Genomic DNA, 19,563 nt, shown 5'->3' with positions numbered 1-19,563 from the left:
GTATTTACCATCACCCATATGAACATCAATATCTTCTCTTAATTTGGTCTCTACAAAGCACATAACATCAGGTTCATGTACCCTCAAAAAATCGTTGATTTCTAGTCTTGCTGATATTAAACCATCAACATTAGTATATGCCACCTTCACATTATTTATACCTTCTTTTCTCCTTCTCTCCATCGGTACCACTTTCTTAATTTCTGATCCATGACTCTCCAATAAAACACTGTCTTCTCTTCCTCCGTTCATTGTTCGTTTTTTACCTTTGCTTTCTTTACTAACTCCTTTATATTAGCTCTTTCTTCCTTATTTGCATCTCTCCTTATCCAAACATCTTTGAACCCGTCCTTGTCTGATAATTTCCATGTTCTACTGATAATTTCGTTTACTGTTGCCTGAGACTTAAACTTTACCTTCAACGCCCTTGCCCCTCCTTCCTCATACTTTCCTAACCTAAACACCTCTTCAATCTCTTCTTGAGCTTTGTTGTTTTCCTCCATGACTACGGATATTATTTCTTTAACTTTACTCAGTTCTTCTTTTTCTCTTACTGATCTTATTGTCATACGTTTTTCATTAACTCCGGAAACTATTACACAATTTTTCTTATCTGCTACATCCCTAACTAAAGATTCTCTACTTCTCAGCACCCTAACCACTTCTCCCTCCACCATTTCCTTGCTTTGTTGTTCTATAATCTCTTTCAAATTTACATTTCCCTCTTCCTGAATTTTCTTCCACCACTTATGTTGCTCCTTGATTTCTTTAATGTGCTCGTCCTGTATTCTTGATTTGGATTCATACTCATCTAGTTTGCTTTTCATCCTGTCTCTTTCCTCTTTGAACCTCTTATTCTCCCTCTTAAGCTGTTTTATTTCATTTGAGGCTGATTCATTGCTCACTTTTATTTCAGTAACTTCTTTTTCTTGTTCGTCACTACATGTACAAATTTTTACCAGTTTATTTCTCAGACTTTTGATCTCGTTTTCCTGCTCTATAGTCTGTTCCTGTAACTCTTTAATTACTGCCCATATCTTTTTAATCTCCTGGACATTCCTCTCTGCTGTTTTCTCCACACCTGCTATTCTTGTTTGGTTCAAGTTAATACTTCCATCTGCCACATCCTCTTCAGGAAAGCCCTCAAAGTGTCTCTTGCCGATTGTAAACAATGCACCGTCCCCCTCCGCCATGAATCAACCATATGGAGACTCTATTTTCACTGTATCTTGTTCTTTTTATGACCGAAACCACGTTTTTTTTTTTTTAACTACTGTCCGACGGGACCACCACTCACGCACTCATTAACATAATCACAAATAGGCTGGTCTTCTTTTCATCGCTGATTCAGCGATTATATCCCCTCAATCCAGGAGAGCTCCGTCTCTGTCGGATCGAGAAGTTTGTGCTAACTGGGAGTAGCAAACTAAATTAAGCTCAATATGGAGAAATGAAACACCATTAATACATTACATTAACCCCCAACCGCCGGCTGACGTGTATAGCAGTCACGATTGTGGGCGCGGAGCAACGCCGGTTGACGTGTATAGCCGCAAGCATCTACCCTTCACCCTTTGAATTTTAACTTATCATTACTCATCGATGGGACCACCTGGGGACGTGGATACTTTCATTTGAAAGAGGAAGAGTTGGTGATTCTTATGTATCTTTAATTTTTTCTCTAGCTGTTATAATTTGGTAGATATTAGGGTTTTAAGTAGGGGTATTTTTTTTTCCATCATGGATATATCCCGTAGGGAGGAGTTTGCAATATCAGAAAACCCCCGGTGTGCAGGGGTTAAGCTCAAAGAAAAGAACTGTATATTTATTAATTACAATGAAATAAATTTACATTACATGAATCTCAAAAATGAATTTAAGAGGGGAATTCACTGTCACAAGGGGACTAGTGAATTCAAATAACAAAGGAAATACACTCACTCACTCATTCAAAAGCTAATCAGACTTACGGCTAAGAAAACGAATGAAAATACTGGTCAGTGAAGGGAACGGAGCTGAAGCTACACAAGACTGGGCATTTCTGTTAGGGCAGGCAGCTGCTCGTTGGCTCTGCTCACTGCAATCGCTCACCAAACTCGGCAGGGAAGTACGGGGAATTGTTGCACTCTGCAGACTGTAGCCATTAGGGGGGGCCTCTTCTCTCAGCACTGGGACGACGATCCTACTCCCGAGGTTGCTCGACACTGACTGACTCATGTAAGCAATCTGGGCACGGCCCAAATCAACAGCCGAAAGGCAATGTGAAAACAACAATTACACAAAAATTTTCGCTCAGTGAAACACACTGTCTATACAGAAAGACAGTCACTTATGAAAACAATGACAAGGTTTATGAAAACTCATTACGATCTGAGTGCAAATGCGAGGCAGTTAACAGTCTGAGAGAAAATTAATGCATTTCAGTGAAATTCAGACGTTCCCTTATACAATACCAATGCAATGTCGCAAATTAATTCGTGACACCCGAGAACTTTGGCTGGCCAGCTGACATGTTCAAACATTCGGTATCGTGGCCACTGGGCTCGAGCTGTGAGCCGGAAATAGGCCGTAACCCAAAACCAGAGCTAAAATGTCCATCCACCACTGTACTGAGTACAGTAGTAAAAGTCTCGTGCTGCCCTGATCACTCCCAACAAACCTCAAGCACCCGAGTAATATGACTGTAACCCACAAGCAGTGTCAAAACATCCACATGCATCCCCACTGAATGTTCAAAGTCACGCAGCCACCAGGCTGTCTTTCCCAACTGTCACCATGCACCAAACACACACCACAGGCCACGAGTACATGTTCAGTGACATTGGCCGTCCACCTCTCTACTGATCGTCCAAAGTTGTCCAATCACCGGGAGTTTTGTTTCCGAATGACCACCAAGCGTCTAACAGACCACAAACCACAAGTAAATGTATGGTAAAAGTGCCCGCCCGCCCCATGACAGAAGGGTGAAAATCCTGTCAACAGCCTTGCTTCTTCCCCCCCTCCCATTCCTCCTCCATTCCCTCCTGGCTCCCCCCTCACTCTCTCCCTTCCTTCGCTCTGACAGCACTGACTCACGAGTCTTTAAAGTTTTTTGCGATTTGTTCAAATACTATTGGTCGTATCGAAATTCTAAAGTGACCACATAAAAGCTCATGAAATTTTGCATCTAGACATATGCTTAACTCTCAGAAGGTGCTGGTAAAATTTTGCGCTAGGACGGTGGGGAATTATATGATGGTAACTTACACTTACACTCTGTACTCTTACTCATCACTTTTCTGTATTTTTATTAGCTTATCTTGCAGTACAAACACCAGCGAAGATTATGGTATACCATTTATACCAACTTAACCAATTTCCAGTGGCATATTTGGCCGTGGAATTTTTTTGTGGCCCGGGAGCAGTTATCACTGATGTTGGATCATTGATTTTCCAACTGTCCTGAGTTTTTTTTGTGGACGTTTCTTGTTTATGCGTTGTTTCCTTGGTGTTTTGCATTAATATGGATAATCCTATGTGTTTTGATGTCTAAATATGGCAGATTGACCTGAAAGCAGTGCCAAAATTAAGAGGGGTTCTGTACAGTCAAGCCTCGGTAACTCAGTCCGAGTTAGGCAATTGTCCTACCTACATGGGTTTGTACTCTAAATCCACATAAATCATCACATTTTCATGCACACAAGTATTAAGGCTGATTAGTGAAGTCGGTGATTAGTGAGTTAGGCAATTATGGTGTTCCACTGTAGTAATAAAGTAGGCAAACAAAGAATACGGTGAGGATAGTAAGAGAATAAAAAGTAAAGGATAAGGTGAGGATTCCAGTAAGTTGGTGGTTTTTGGAATGGATTTTCCTTAACAGAATTATGCTAGTGTTAATGGAAATTTCCTTTAAACAGGTCAAATATATACTGGAAAAAAAAAGTGTATTTTCTGTATTTTTTTTTTTTTTTTCCTTTTTTCTAGGAAGAAATAGCTAATTAGTGGAGTCGTTACTTATAACTTTGGAAGTTATGGGGTTCTACTGTGTATTTATGACAATTGTGCAAAGGAAAATTTTTTATGTCATTACGTATTGTAACTCTTAATTTTTCGTATGCCTGCTTGTGACCCTCCCGTCCGACCTATACGGGGATCCGAGTTATGAGTGTCTGACTTACCATGGCTTGACTGTACATACTGTAGTGTATAAGTATGGTGTTTTTTGGTTTTCAATGTTTTTTTTTTTTCATGGTTTTCTTGATGTTTAGCATTACTTTGGATATTCCTATGTGTGTTTTGATGTATATATATGGCAGACTGACCTGAAAATAGTGCCAAAATTAAGAGAGGTACTGTACATACAGTACTGCAAAGGTACGGTGTTTTGGTTTTCAATGTTTTTTTTTTTTCATGGTTTTCTTGGTGTTTAGCATTACTTTGGATATTCTTATGTGTATTCTGATGTCTAAATATGGCTGATTGACCTGAAAACAGTGCCAAAATCAGGAGGTGTACTGTACATACAGTAGAGTATATGCAGGGTGTTTTTTGGTTTTCAATGTTTTTTTTTGCATGGTTTTCTTGGAGTTAAAAATTATTTTCAATATTCCTATATGTGCTTCAATGTCTAAATATGCCAGAATGACCGGAAAACACTGCCAGAATAGGAGGGGTACTGTACATAAGCTAGTGTATAGGAAGGGTGTTTTGGGGTTTTCAGTGTTTTTTTTTTTTGCATGGTTTTCTTGGTCAGGACCAACTTGCCTAGCCCTGGGCTCCTACAATTCCAATGAGGCACTACAGGATTGGATGATGGATGGATGGATGGTTTTCTTGGTGTTAGAAATTATTTTCAATATTCCTATGTGTGTTTTCATATCTAAATATGCCTGAATGACCAGAAAATACTGCCAGAGTAAGCAAAGGTACTGTACAAATTGGTTAGGTATAGGTTGGAGATTGGGTACAGGTAAGGTCTGGGTATGGTAGGGGGATGTTGCTCATTATCCAGATACTGCCACTACCTGGACAAGCCTTTTGCTCTATTACGTTGGATAATTGAGGGATTACTGTATTTTTTTTTTTTTTCAATCAACCGTTGCAGTCATTAAGTAACAATTAACTTTCTGTGTTGCTTATGTACCAAAATTACATACAGGTATACCCCGGTTTAACAGTGCAATTGGTTAGGTAACAACCCGTCATTAGGTGGGGTATCGTATATCGGGGTAGATTTAACATGAAAAGTAATGGGATGCGTTTTTGAGCCTTGGGTTTCCCCCCCAACCAAGTCCAAAATCCACCCAAATGGGCCAAAAAGCAAGTTTAAAGCCAATCTAAATGGACTAACAGCTGTAAAAGAAGCTAACCTAAGTCTAACACCTGTAAATAACTCACTAAAACCAACAAATAAAATGTGAAAATTGTCAAAAATAAGTCTCGAAAAAATCAAGCTTAGGAAACTGTACCCCAAAATGACAATGTTCAACCTATAAGTAAAACATTAATATCTATCTATGTATATACCTAGGCTGCTTCCCTCAAGGAAAGGGAGGTAGCCGAGACAGGACGACCCACACTCCATTTATACATCCATTCAAACACATTCATTCGAATGTTTATTAACCTAAACACACAATTTTGGTCTAAAATGTCATCGAAATTGGTTAACAAAAACTAAAAACCTATTGTTAAACTGGGGTTTGGTCATCATTAGGTGGGGTATGGTGGTACTGTATTTCTACCCCCATCATTAAGCCGGGGTATCACATCGAGGTACTCCTGTACCTTGATATGGAGAGTTTGTCATAATATTGGTAGAATCTCTGTGCCAGTTTGATAAAGAATTACCACTATCTTCAAACAATTTCATTCAACTTAGGAAAGATTTTTCTAACTGAAAAGGCTATATTATACTATTTTCGTTAGCCCTGCAATAAGAGATGTCTTTCCACAGCAGAATAAAACTGTCTAGAAGTAGCAAGAATATAGAATATAATGTGTGTTTGAGTAATTACCTGTGTTAGAGGTTACATTAACATCCATGCCATGTGTTTTTACAAGAGTGTAGACCACCTCAGCCTGTCCTGCCTCAGCTGAAAGATGCAACACAGTTCGTCCAAATCGGTCTCGATGGCGCAGACTGGCCCCGGCATCCAGGAGTAGACAAGCTGTGTGGAGGTGACCACTGCGCAGAGCTTCCATCAGTGGGGTGTTGCCACATGCATCACCACAGTCATACACCCCAAATGCATCAACCAGCAAATGCACCACTGATGTGTGACCATGTAAGGCTGTGAAAGAATACATTAAATCCTCATTATATGCCAGTCATGTGCTTAGGGGTGCACTAGAGATGTGATTTTGCTATCCAGCTGAATTACAGATAAGCTGGATTACGAGCAAATCATGAAGCTAGACATCTGGCTAGACAGCAGATACTGTAACAGAAAGCATATTACTTTCAGTTTACTACTGTCTCCTTGGATTATGCAATATACCAGCACTTCTGTGTACAACTACCATACCTACGTTGTTTTTATGACTCATTTATTATGCATGTATTATAACACAGATTCACTGCTGTATCAAACATTATAACAACGGAAACATCAACATAATAGTACAGCTAGTTAAACACTACATGTTAGGCTACTAGGCAGGGTGATAAATAAGGTAGTATGGGAGTTTTGTTTACTTTTGTTTTTGAAGGCTCCAACATGCTTGCATGCGTCAGCCATGGTCACCTAATGGCGGCTGTTCATGCTGCTTGATCTCTGGCAGCTTCCCTATTCAGTCTCTTATCTCTGAGGTCACACTCAGTGACTTCATCCCAGGTCTTTTTTTGGTCTACCTCTTGCAACCCTACCCCTAACTAACACTTCTCATTTTCTGCACCCAATTATCATCCCCCATCCTCTCCACATGCCCAAACCATCTCAATCTACCTCTCTTCATCACAATACCAATACACTCCAGTCCCATCCTCCCCGGCAACTTTTCCATTGTAAACCAACTCCCCCCCCCCCAGGCCTCACACTCAGGGATGCATTGCACATTCACCTAATCATTGTCATTTCTGTATGACTGAGCCTGCAAATATCTTCCTCCTTTATTGCCAAGGACTCACAACCATACAGCATTACATTCCTAACACATGCTGCGTACATAGATCCCTTGGCATGGAGGGAGAGCTCTCTCAGTGTAAGGAGAGGCAACAGCTCTCTGAAATTCTTCCAACCACTCCTCGCTCTAACCAGAGAGCTAGCTCCAGCCCCATCTCCAGCCAAATAACATGTCTCCCAAATTCAAGAGATTCATCAGTAAGTTCAATCCTTTCACACCTGACAGTCCCAATCTGCTCTCCTCGACATACCGCACACATGAAATCAACATTATCTTGCAGTCTACCTCTAATACCAACACATCTCTTATGCACTCACTTATCACAGACACTGCACATGATGGAATTGATTCCCACACCCTAGTGGCAAACTGCAGCATGGCCACTCTCTTTCTTCTCTGACAGTACTGCCATCAGCCCTAGATACCATCACTTTTGTTTTATCTGCATTTTCTCTTAAGACCTTGTGCCCCATACCATCTCTTCACTCCCTAAATCTTTCCTCAATTTCCCTTTCATTCACTACAATTAACACCAGATTATCAGCATACAACATCTCCCACGGGAGTCCATTTCTGAAGTCACGTGAGAGGGCTTCAGTACCATGATTAACAACAAGGGGCTCAAAACTGACCCCTGGTACACACCAACATTCACGTAAAACTCCTCACACAAATCTCCATTCACCCTTACCGGGGTGAGAGCACCCACGCACATGGCCATTACCAACCTAACCAGCCACTCCTCAATCCCAAGCTTTGTCATTGTCCACTTCACCACCTTTCTAGGGACTCTGTCAAAGGCCTCCAAATCAACAAAAACAAAGTACAGTTCCCTTTTTTTTCCTGTATATTTTTCCTGAAGCTGCTGAACAATGAATATGGTATCAGTGGTCCCTTTCCCTTGCATAAACCAAAACTGCATCTAATCAATATTCACTCTTTCTCTAAACATATCTTCTAGAATTCTCTCCATTTCCTTCATTATCTGGTCATAAAGTGTTATGCCTCTATAATCTCCTCTTTCCAGGCCGTTGCCCTTCCCCTTGTACAGTACATCATTACAATTACACTCTTCAGCCAATCATCTGAGACACCACACTCATGTATAATGGTATTTATCTGGTCAGTGACTAGCCTCACTCCTATAACTGAAGCTTTCAATATTTCAGCAGTCAACCCAGACACACCTGCTGCCTTCCTTACCTGCATCCTGTTTATTGCCCCATTCACAACAGCAGCATCAATCAAAGCCAAGGGCCAAACACTGGATCTGCAGGTTCCAAACCTTCCCTGTCCCAGTCACATTCCTCCTTCAACAACGGTGTAATGCTCTCTCCATGCGTCTTTAATATCCCCACTGTCCACCACAACCCTTCTTTCATCATTCTTCACACACAGCTCACTTAGGAAAACCCTATTCTCCCTCCTCATCTGATTTGCCACCTTATATAACATATTCTTCCTTTCCACACAATTTAGGTTATCAAGCAAAAGTCTCTGTGACTCAGGCTTCACCCTGTAAACCTCTATTATAGCCCTGTGCTTGGCAGCCAAGTATTCCTCCCTGTTACCATCCTTCTTCCATTCCAGAAAAGCCTTCCTTTCTCCTTAACATCAGCTTCTAAACCCTCATCCCACCACCAAGTTACTTTACGTCTTGGTGGGCCTCTAGTCCATCCACATACACCCATACCCCACTACACGGCAAAACGATAACTGCAACTTTGCTAGACTGAACACAAGGAATAGGGGAACAGTCCCAATGTCCAAACAATTTGAATGGTCATCACCTTGCTAGTCCAACACCCCACCTCTCCCTCGGTTTGAAATGAGGCTCTCCTGGTCCTCCCTTCCTCTCTCTCCATCCCCTCTCTTCTCCCCCTCCCCCCAGTCCCTCCTCCATCCCCCAACACACTCAGCACTGCCAGGCATGTCTCCCTCCCTGTCCCCCTGCCATCCCTAACCCCTGGTTGTCTCCCTCTCCATCCCCCCACCCTCCCAACCCTTGCTTGGCTCCCATGTGTGTGTGTGTGTGTGTGTGTGTGTGTGTGTGTGTGTGTGTGTGTTCTTACCTAATTCTTACCTAATTCTTCTTACCTAATTGTATCTTTACAGAAATGAGTCAAGCTCGTACTGTCCCGTGTCTTAAACTATATTTATCGTACATATCCTTAAATTTGTGAATTGTTTTGGCACACACTATTTCATTCGATAGTGCATTCCACTGATCAATTGCTCTGTTTGGGAAACTGAATTTCCTTACGTCTTTATCACCTCTCTTCTTATGCAGTTTTTTGCAGTGTCCTCTTGCTGATGCTTCTCCATATGTTAAGTAATCATTTATGTCTATTTTCTCCTTTCCTGATATGCACTTATATAGCATTATCATATCACCTCTTTTCCTTCTCTCCTGTAGTGTTGGTAGATTCAGTTTATTTAGTCTTTCTTCGTGGCTTAGGTCCCTTAAGCTTGGTATCCATCTTGTAGCGGCCCTTTGAACTTTTTCAATCTTGTCTATGTGCTTTTTGAGATGAAGACTCCAGACTACTGATGCATATTCCAGGGTTGGTCTAATGAATGATGTTATTATCCTTCTTAGCATGTCTTCATTTATGTATGTGAATGCTATTCTCATATTTGCAAGCAGTGTATACATGTTCCGTACCTTCTCGCTGATGTGGTCAGCCGGAGATAGTCTGTTATTGATAATCACACCTAGGTCTTTCTCTCTTTCTGACGTGTATAGGGTTTTATTTGCTAACTTATAATCCCAATCAGGTCTTTTTCCACTTTTACTAACCTTGATTACACGACACTTGTCCACATTGAATTCCATTTGCCATGTACTACTCCATTCATGAAGTTTATTTAATTCTTCTTGTAGCTCTTTACAAGAGTCTGTGTTAGTAATTCTCCTTTGTATTTTTGCATCATCTGCAAACATATTCAGATAGCTCTCATTTCCAGTGTTACTGTTTATATCATTTATATACACTAAAAACATGACTGGTGCCAGCACTGAACCCTGTGTTACTCCACTAGTCACTTCTTTCCATGATGAGTAGTTTCCTCTTAGTACTGTACTGTTCTCATTTCTCTTTTTATGAGAAAGTCTTGCATCCAACAAAACAGTTTGCCTCGAATTCCTCCTTGATGGTATAGTTTCCATAAAAGTCTTTGGTGTGGTACTGTGTCAAAAGCTTTCTTGAAATCTAAATAGATACTGTCCACCCATCCTTCCCTTTCCTGTATTGTGTTTGTTACTCTGTCATAGTAGCTCAACAAATTAGTAACACATGATTTTCCTTTTCTGAAACCAAACTGTCTTTCTGTTATCATACTGTGTTCTTCTAGATGATTTACCCAAGCTTTTCTTATAAGTTTTTCTAATACCTTGCTTACAACACTGGTCAGTGATACTGGTTGGTAGTTGAGTGGATTTTGTCTATTTCCTTTCTTGAATAAGGGGACAATATTTGCTTTTTTCCAAATATCAGGTAGTTTACCTTGACTCAAGGATTTCTTGAAAATTAAAAATAATGGTTTACTTAACTCCTTTGCACATTCTCATAGTACCCAACATGAAATTTCATCAGGACCACTTGCTTTTCCTCTGTCTAATCTACTTAACTCCTCCTCTATTACTTTTTCTGCTATTTGTATATCTGGTAGTATGTGTGGACATGCATGTTCCACATAGTCCCTCTCAAAATTTTTTTCTTCTGTAAAAACTAATTGGAAATTCTTATTTAGTGCTTCACAAATATCTTTCTCTTGTGTATAAGTGATTCCCTCATCCGTAATTGATTGTATTATATCTTTTACTTTGGTTTTGCTTCTGATATAGCTGTAAAACAGCTTTGGTTGATCACTACTTTTATTTATTATATCCTCCTCAAACTGTTTTTTGGGCTTCCCTCCTTATTCTTGTATAATCGTTTCTTGCCTGTTTGTAATTATTATACGCCCTTTCACTATTATGTCTTCTGTATCTGTTCCACAACAAATCTCTTCTTTCTTGTGATTTTAACATTCTGTATTGAACCATTTCTGTATTTTCTTATCTGCTTCTTTGTGCTGTGGGATGTACTTCTGGACTCCTATTTCATAAAATTCACAGAATTTTTTATGTACATCATTTAAATCTTGTCCTCTAAGCTCAGTGAGTGAGTGGGTGAGTGAGTGGGTGAGACTGGTGAGTGCTTTTTTTTTCTTTTTTAATGCAAAGAAGAAGGAACCAAAGGCCAGAAGCCTGTAAACCATTCCTTTCAAGAAAAAACAAAAACAATACAACAGAGAGCCAAATTCAAGATTCATTCATTTTGAGATGCCTGGACACACTGCATTTGAAAGACTAGAGATCATAGGAAGTAAGAAATACAGACAGAAGCAAACAGTTCCAGAGTTGACCTGTTAACATAAATGAAGGACTGGGAGTAACGGTTAACTCTTGCATTAGAGAGTTGGACAGAAAAAGGATACGAGTTTGTTGCTGGACAGGTGCTGCGTGCCCATCACAGAGGTGAAGGGATGCAAGCAGACAGTTCAGAGGAGCAGTGACCATTGAAGTAGCGACACAAAAGAGATAAAGATGTGACAGTGAGGCGAACAGACAGAGGTTGAAGGAAGCCAGCAGGAGGAGGAAAGTTAACCCTCCATGCTCGCCAGCGTCAAATGACGTTTAGCCAATAAATGGCTGAAGGTGTCGTTTGAGTGTGGCCAATAAAAAACAGCAAAAATTTTGGGGAAGTGAAGAAACATTCTGAATGTCTTCAGACTGACCTACCCAAAACTCCCATACACCCTACACATCAGTAAACCATGCACTTCCGTGATGAGTGGATGTCCGAGTTCCGCCTCTCTTGCTGCCCCTATCCCCACCCAGCGCCGCCCTCTCACCAGCCCCGAGATCAGGGTGGAGCTGTTTCCCCATGGGGAGAAGAGTAACAAGGACTGAACTGGGTCTGACTTGCAGGTGGAGAGTATGGCAGGGAGTAGTGACAAGAGTGGTGATGCGTGGTATCACTCTCCTACTACCAAGGAGGATGACAGCAACATCTCCTCAGAGAGTGAGGAGAAGCCATCACCACCTCGCTGTACAGCTCCACCACCACCGAAGAGGAGACGGACAGTGGTGAAGCGGCTCTTCACTAAGGGAGAGGAGGGGGAAGAAGGGAAGGCTGGAGTGCAGATGCACTCACCCCACACTGCCTTGCCACTGCACGCACCACCTCACCACCACCCCTCACCACCTCGTCTCTTGCGCCACCTTACCACTTGCTACAACTTCATGGGCAGTTCAGTGTACATAGTGTATATTATTTAGTGTAGTGTTACGAAGTAAGATATAGAAGTGTAAGATAGTCTATCTATCTATCTATCTATTGCCAGACGCCTCAATCCCGTTTGGGGTGGCCACAAACAAATCGCCTCCAAGTCGCCCTGTCCCCCGCCATTTCACTGCCCTGCTCCCAACTCACACCCCCCTCTCTCATATACCTCTCCACCCCATCCCTCCATCTCATCCTCGGTCTCCCCCTCCCTCTTCCACCCTCCACCGCACTCACATACACTCTCTTCGTCAATCTTTCACCCTCCATCCTCTCCACATGGCCAAACCACCTCAGTGTGTTCCTCACAACGCTTCCTATCACATCCACATCAACACCACAACGCTCCTTTATATCCTTATTCGTCAGCCTGTCTCTCCACGTGACTCCACAGGCTCCTCTTAAATAACTCATTTCCACTGCTCTCACTCTTGACTTGTGTCCTTCCAACAATGTCCAAGCTTCACTTCCGTACGTTAGAGTTGGTATCACAATACTGTCATGTAGTAACTTTTTTACTTCCATGCTCACTTCCCTGTTTCTTATCACTGCTTTTAAGGAGCCAGCAACCTTTCTTCCCTGCTGTACTCTTTCAAGCACTTCACCCTCCAAACCTCCATCCTTACTCATCACACTACCCAAATACTTAAACGTACTCACATTTTCCAATTCCTCACCATCCAACCTCGCTGTACATTCACTGACTTCACCTCTCTCAAAGACCATCACTTTACTCTTCCCTACATTCACCTTTAGGTTCCGTTTCTTACACACTCTCTCAAACTCATCCACCAAGCCTTGCAGCTCCCCTTCGTCTTCACTCAACAACACAGTATCATCAGCAAACAACAGTACAGGGAGTTTCCAAACACTATCCTCTCTCACCAGGGCCACTCCAACATCCACTACCCTACCTTGTACCTCTTTTATTACCCCATCCATGTACAGATTGAGCAACCATGGAGACATGACACATCCCTGTTTCAAACCAACTTTCAAAGAGAAAAATTCACTTAGTTCACCATCCACACGCACTGCAGCCTTCGCACCATCGTACATACTCTTCACAGCATTCAACAACTTCCCATCTACTCCATATATTCTTAACACTTTCCACAATCCTTGTCTATCCACCCTGTCATATCTATCTATCTATCTATTGCCAGACGCCTCAATCCCGTTTGGGGTGGCCACAAACAAATCGCCTCCAAGTCGCCCTGTCCCCCGCCATTTCACTGCCCTGCTCCCAACTCACACCCCCCTCTCTCATATACCTCTCCACCCCATCTCTCCATCTCATCCTCGGCCTCCCCCTCCCTCTTTCCCCCTCCACCTCACTCACATACACTCTCTTCGTCAGTCTTTCACCCTCCATCCTCTCCACATGGCCAAACCACCTCAGTGTGTTCCTCATAACGCTTCCTATCACATCCACATCAACACCACAACGCTCCTTTATATCCTCATTCGTCAGCCTGTCTCTCCATGTGACTCCACAGGCTCCTCTTAAATAACTCATTTCCACGGCTCTCACTCTTGACTTGTGTCCTTCCAACAACGTCCACGCTTCACTTCCGTACGTTAGAGTTGGTATCACAATACTGTCATGTAGTAACTTTTTCACTTCCATGCTCACTTCCCTGTTTCTTATCACTGCTTTCAAAGAACCAGCAACCTTTCTTCCCTGCTGTACCCTTTCAAGCACTTCACCCTCCAAACCTCCATCCTTACTCATCACACTACCCAAGTACTTAAACGGACTCACATTTTCCAATTTCTCACCATCCAACCTCGCTGTACATTCACTGACTTCACCTCTCTCAAAGACCATCACTTTACTCTTCCCTACATTCACCTTTAGATTCCGTTTCCTACACACTCTCTCAAACTCATCCACCAAGCCTTGCAGCTCTCCTTCGTCTTCACTCAATAACACGGTATCATCTGCAAACAACAGTACAGGGAGTTTCCAAACACTATCCTCTCTCACCAGGGCCACTCCAACATCCACTACCCTACCTTGTACCTCTTTTATTACCCCATCCATGTACAGATTGAACAACCATGGAGACATGACACATCCCTGTTTCAACCCAACTTTCAAAGAGAAAAATTCACTTAGTTCATCATCCACACGCACTGCAGCCTTCGCACCATCGTACATACTCTTCACAGCATTCAACAACTTCCCATCTATTCCATATATTCTTGACACTTTCCACAATCCTAGTCTATCCACCCTGTCATATGCTTTCTCCAAATCCATGAAAGCCGCATACAACTTCTTTCCCTTCTCTAGAAACTTTTCCACTAAAGATCTGAGAATGAATATCTGATCTACACAACCTCTTCCCTTCCTAAAGCCTCCCTGTTCTTCTCCAACTAATTTCTCTGTTCTTTCTCTAACTCTGTCAATAAGTATCCTACCATACACTTTTCCTATTATACTAAGAAGACAAATGCCCCTATGATTACCACACACTTCTTTTTCCCCTTTTCCTTTGTACAAGGGAATAATTATACCTGACTTCAAATCCTCCGGGACTCTACCTTCCTCCCAGGCCAATCTGCACATCTTCCACATCCATTATACTACTATCTCTCCCCCATGCTTCAACATTTCACCACACACTCCATCAATTCCTGGGGCTTTCCCTGATTTAACTTTCTTCATTGCTTCCACAACTTCTATCCTACTGATTTCTTCCTGTCTTCTCACCTCCCTCCTTCTCCCAGCCATTCCCCAGCCACTTATACTTGCATTACTTCCATCCTCCACGTTCAACAATTCCTTAAAGTGTTCTCTCCATCTGCTCACTTTTTCTCCCTTCTCCACTAGTAATCTACCATTTTTATCTTTCACTCCCCTGCTAACTTCACTTCCACCCTGTCTTACTCTTTTCACCTCTTTCCAGAACATTTTCTTACAGTCCCTCCACTTTACACTCAAATTCCTTCCAAATTCCTCATCCACACTCTTCTTACTCTCTCTTACTAATCTTTTCACCTCTCACTTCCTTTCTACATATAACTCTCTCTTCCACCTCTCAACTTCTTCCACGTCCCTATTTCTCATCCATTCATTGTATGCTTTCTTCTTTTGTGCCACAGCCCGTTTCACCTCTTCAGTCCACCACGCTGTTCCTTGCACCCCCCTCCAAATCCATGAAAGCCGCATACAACTTCTTTCCCTTCTCTAGAATCTTTTCCACTAAAGATCTGAGAATGAATATCTGATCTACACAACCTCTTCCCTTCCTAAAGCCTCCCTGTTCTTCTCCAACTAATTTCTCTGTTCTTTCTCTAACTCTGTCAATAAGTATCCTACCATACACTTTTCCTATTATACTAAGAAGACAAATGCCCCTATGATTACCACACACTTCTTTTTCCCCTTTTCCTTTGTACAAGGGAATAATTATACCTGACTTCAAATCCTCCGGGACTCTACCTTCCTCCCAGGCCAATCTGCACATCTTCCACATCCATTATACTACTATCTCTCCCCCATGCTTCAACATTTCACCACACACTCCATCAATTCCTGGGGCTTTCCCTGATTTAACTTTCTTCATTGCTTCCACAACTTCTATCCTACTGATTTCTTCCTGTCTTCTCACCTCCCTCCTTCTCCCAGCCATTCCCCAGCCACTTATACTTGCATTACTTCCATCCTCCACGTTCAACAATTCCTTAAAGTGTTCTCTCCATCTGCTCACTTTTTCTCCCTTCTCCACTAGTAATCTACCATTTTTATCTTTCACTCCCCTGCTAACTTCACTTCCACCCTGTCTTACTCTTTTCACCTCTTTCCAGAACATTTTCTTACAGTCCCTCCACTTTACACTCAAATTCCTTCCAAATTCCTCATCCACTCTCTTCTTACTCTCTCTTACTAATCTTTTCACCTCTCACTTCCTTTCTACATATAACTCTCTCTTCCACCTCTCAACTTCTTCCACGTCCCTATTTCTCATCCATTCATTGTATGCTTTCTTCTTTTGTGCCACAGCCCGTTTCACCTCTTCAGTCCACCACGCTGTTCCTTGCACCCCCCTCCAAATCCATGAAAGCCGCATACAACTTCTTTCCCTTCTCTAGAAACTTTTCCACTAAAGATCTAAGAATGAATATCTGATCTACACAACCTCTTCCCTTCCTAAAGCCTCCCTGTTCTTCTCCAACTAATTTCTCTGTTCTTTCTCTAACTCTGTCTATAAGTATCCTACCATACACTTTTCCTATTATACTAAGAAGACAAATGCCCCTATGATTACCACACACTTCTTTTTCCCCTTTTCCTTTGTACAAGGGAATAATTATACCTGACTTCCAATCCTCCGGGACTCTACCTTCCTCCCAGGCCAATCTGCACATCTTCCACATCCATTCTACTACTATCTCTCCCCCATGCTTCAGCATTTCACCACACACTCCATCAATTCCTGGGGCTTTCCCTGATTTAACTTTCTTCATTGCTTCCACAACTTCTATCCTACTGATTTCTTCCTGTCTTCTCACCTCCCTCCTTCTCCCAGCCATTCCCCAGCCACTTATACTTGCATTACTTCCATCCTCCACGTTCAACAATTCCTTAAAGTGTTCTCTCCATCTGCTCACTTTTTCTCCCTTCTCCACTAGTAATCTACCATTTTTATCTTTCACTCCCCTGCTAACTTCACTTCCACCCTGTCTTACTCTTTTCACCTCTTTCCAGAACATTTTCTTACAGTCCCTCCACTTTACACTCAAATTCCTTCCAAATTCCTCATCCACTCTCTTCTTACTCTCTCTTACTAATCTTTTCACCTCTCACTTCCTTTCTACATATAACTCTCTCTTCCACCTCTCAACTTCTTCCACGTCCCTATTTCTCATCCATTCATTGTATGCTTTCTTCTTTTGTGCCACAGCCCGTTTCACCTCTTCAGTCCACCACGCTGTTCCTTGCACCCCCCTCCAAATCCATGAAAGCCGCATACAACTTCTTTCCCTTCTCTAGAAACTTTTCCACTAAAGATCTAAGAATGAATATCTGATCTACACAACCTCTTCCCTTCCTAAAGCCTCCCTGTTCTTCTCCAACTAATTTCTCTGTTCTTTCTTTAACTCTGTCTATAAGTATCCTACCATACACTTTTCCTATTATACTAAGAAGACAAATGCCCCTATGATTACCACACACTTCTTTTTCCCCTTTTCCTTTGTACAAGGGAATAATTATACCTGACTTCCAATCCTCCGGGACTCTACCTTCCTCCCAGGCCAATCTGCACATCTTCCACATCCATTCTACTACTATCTCTCCCCCATGCTTCAGCATTTCACCACACACTCCATCAATTCCTGGGGCTTTCCCCGATTTAACTTTCTTCATTGCTTCCACAACTTCTATCCTACTGATTTCTTCCTGTCTTCTCACCTCCCTCCTCCCAGCCATTCCCCAGCCACTTATACTCGCATTACTTCCATCCTCTACGTTCAACAATTCCTTAAAGTGTTCTCTCCATCTGCTCACTTTTTCTCCCTTCTCCACTAGTAATCTACCATTTTTATCTTTCACTCCCCTGCTAACTTCACTTCCACCCTGTCTTACTCTTTTCACTTCTCTCCAGAACATTTTCTTACAGTCCCTCCACTTTACACTCAAATTCCTTCCAAATTCCTCATCCACTCTCTTCTTACTCTCTCTTACTAATCTTTTCACCTCTCTCTTCCTTTCCACATATAACTCTCTCTTCCGCCTCTCAACTTCTTCCACGCCCCTATTTCTCATCCATTCATTGTATGCTTTCTTCTTTTATGCCACAGCCTGTTTCACCTCTTCAGTCCACCACGCTGTTCCTTGCACCCCCCTCCGTCTTCTCTTCCTTCCACACACCACATCACATGCTGCACATATTTCTTCTGTAAATATCTTACACACACCTTCCACGTCTCCCATCTGCTCCAATTCATATTAGCCCAATCGTTCCTCCACTTCTCTCTGGTAGTGTGTAAAGTAGATTATGTTTTGTGTGTAACTTTTGTTCAATCTGTGTTTCCCAGGCAATGACTTATTTCTATTGACTTTTGGCCTGTTAGGGGAGGGCAGGGATGGGTAAAAGTTCGCCTGCACTGACTCCTGTCATCGCATCATGCACCTGAGGTGAATAATTATTCTTCTCTGTATTTATTTCTCAGATGCCAGCTCCCATGTTTTTCCTTAACCAAGCAGAAAGTATCATACTTTCCCACACTCACGACATGCAGACAGCATCACATATTGTGAAAATAACAAAGAAAAATGACAGAGAAACATAAAAGTGTTATTACCGGAAAAATACGTTTTCCCATCTGTATATGTACAGAAATCACTCTAATATCCGGACGCCCAATATCCGAACATCCCCACTAACCGAACCTTATCGTCCTGGGATCAAACATTCCCAAAATGGTCCGAAAATCCAAAAAAATTGGAAAAAAAATTGATTTTTTGACGTCCGTAATTTGAACTTGCCGCGTGAGAGCACTGTTTTGGTTCGTCATTCCTTCGACGTCCGATAGAGCGCCGCTGCATCCTCCCCACTTCCCGCCTGTCTCTCACCGCTACAAGACCTACGCTCTTCGTCATGGCTGCCCACGTGCTCGCTTTTGTGGTGGTGCCGTACTTGCTGCAAGGCCTCCTGCTGCTCTCTGCCCTACTCTTAGTGTGTGTGATGATGGCCCCGCCTCCTGAGAAAAGGAAGAGAGTGGTGTTGACTCTGGAGAAGAAACAGGAGATATTGGAGAAGATTGATGCGGGTTGGTCTTCCTCTCGCATTCTCCGCGAGTTCAACCTGGCCCGGTCGACTTTGTTTGATATCAAGCGTTCCCGAGACAAGCTCATGCAGTACACGGCTGACTTCTCGTCGAGAAGCAAACGCAACATGGAGAGGAAGGTTATGTTTACCCCCAAGTATGCAGAGATCGACCGCTCCACGTTGATTTGGTATCGACAGCAACATGCAGCTGGTGTGATGGTACGTGGAACGGAGCTGAAGGCTGCTGCTGAGAAGTTTGCAAGGCTTCACGACGCCCTAGACTTCAAGGCATCCGAGGGTTGGCTCTTCGCGTTCAAGTTGCGACATGGCCTTACTAACCGTAAAGC

The 19,563-nt window shown here is 42.4% G+C and overlaps 1 protein-coding gene across 1 annotated transcript in view; it reads right to left on the bottom strand.

Annotated features, from left to right (window-relative positions):
* Nucleotides 1-19,563, bottom strand: part of LOC145406702 (ankyrin repeat domain-containing protein 16-like) — a 437,213-nt gene that overhangs the window by 152,422 nt on the left and 265,228 nt on the right. Inside the window, exon 6 of the mRNA XM_080277804.1 lies at nt 5,997-6,272. Within this exon, the coding sequence (XP_080133930.1) occupies nt 5,997-6,272 (276 nt within the window). The remainder of the gene's footprint in view (nt 1-5,996; nt 6,273-19,563) is intronic.

Source organism: Coenobita brevimanus, chromosome 71, assembly GCF_032717465.1.
Source record: "Coenobita brevimanus isolate Jiangsu-jjx chromosome 71, ASM3271746v2, whole genome shotgun sequence".
NCBI classification, from domain to species: domain Eukaryota; kingdom Metazoa; phylum Arthropoda; class Malacostraca; order Decapoda; family Coenobitidae; genus Coenobita; species Coenobita brevimanus.
Note: the sequence above shows the minus strand (reverse complement) of the source record. Positions and strands in the feature narration are given on the sequence as shown.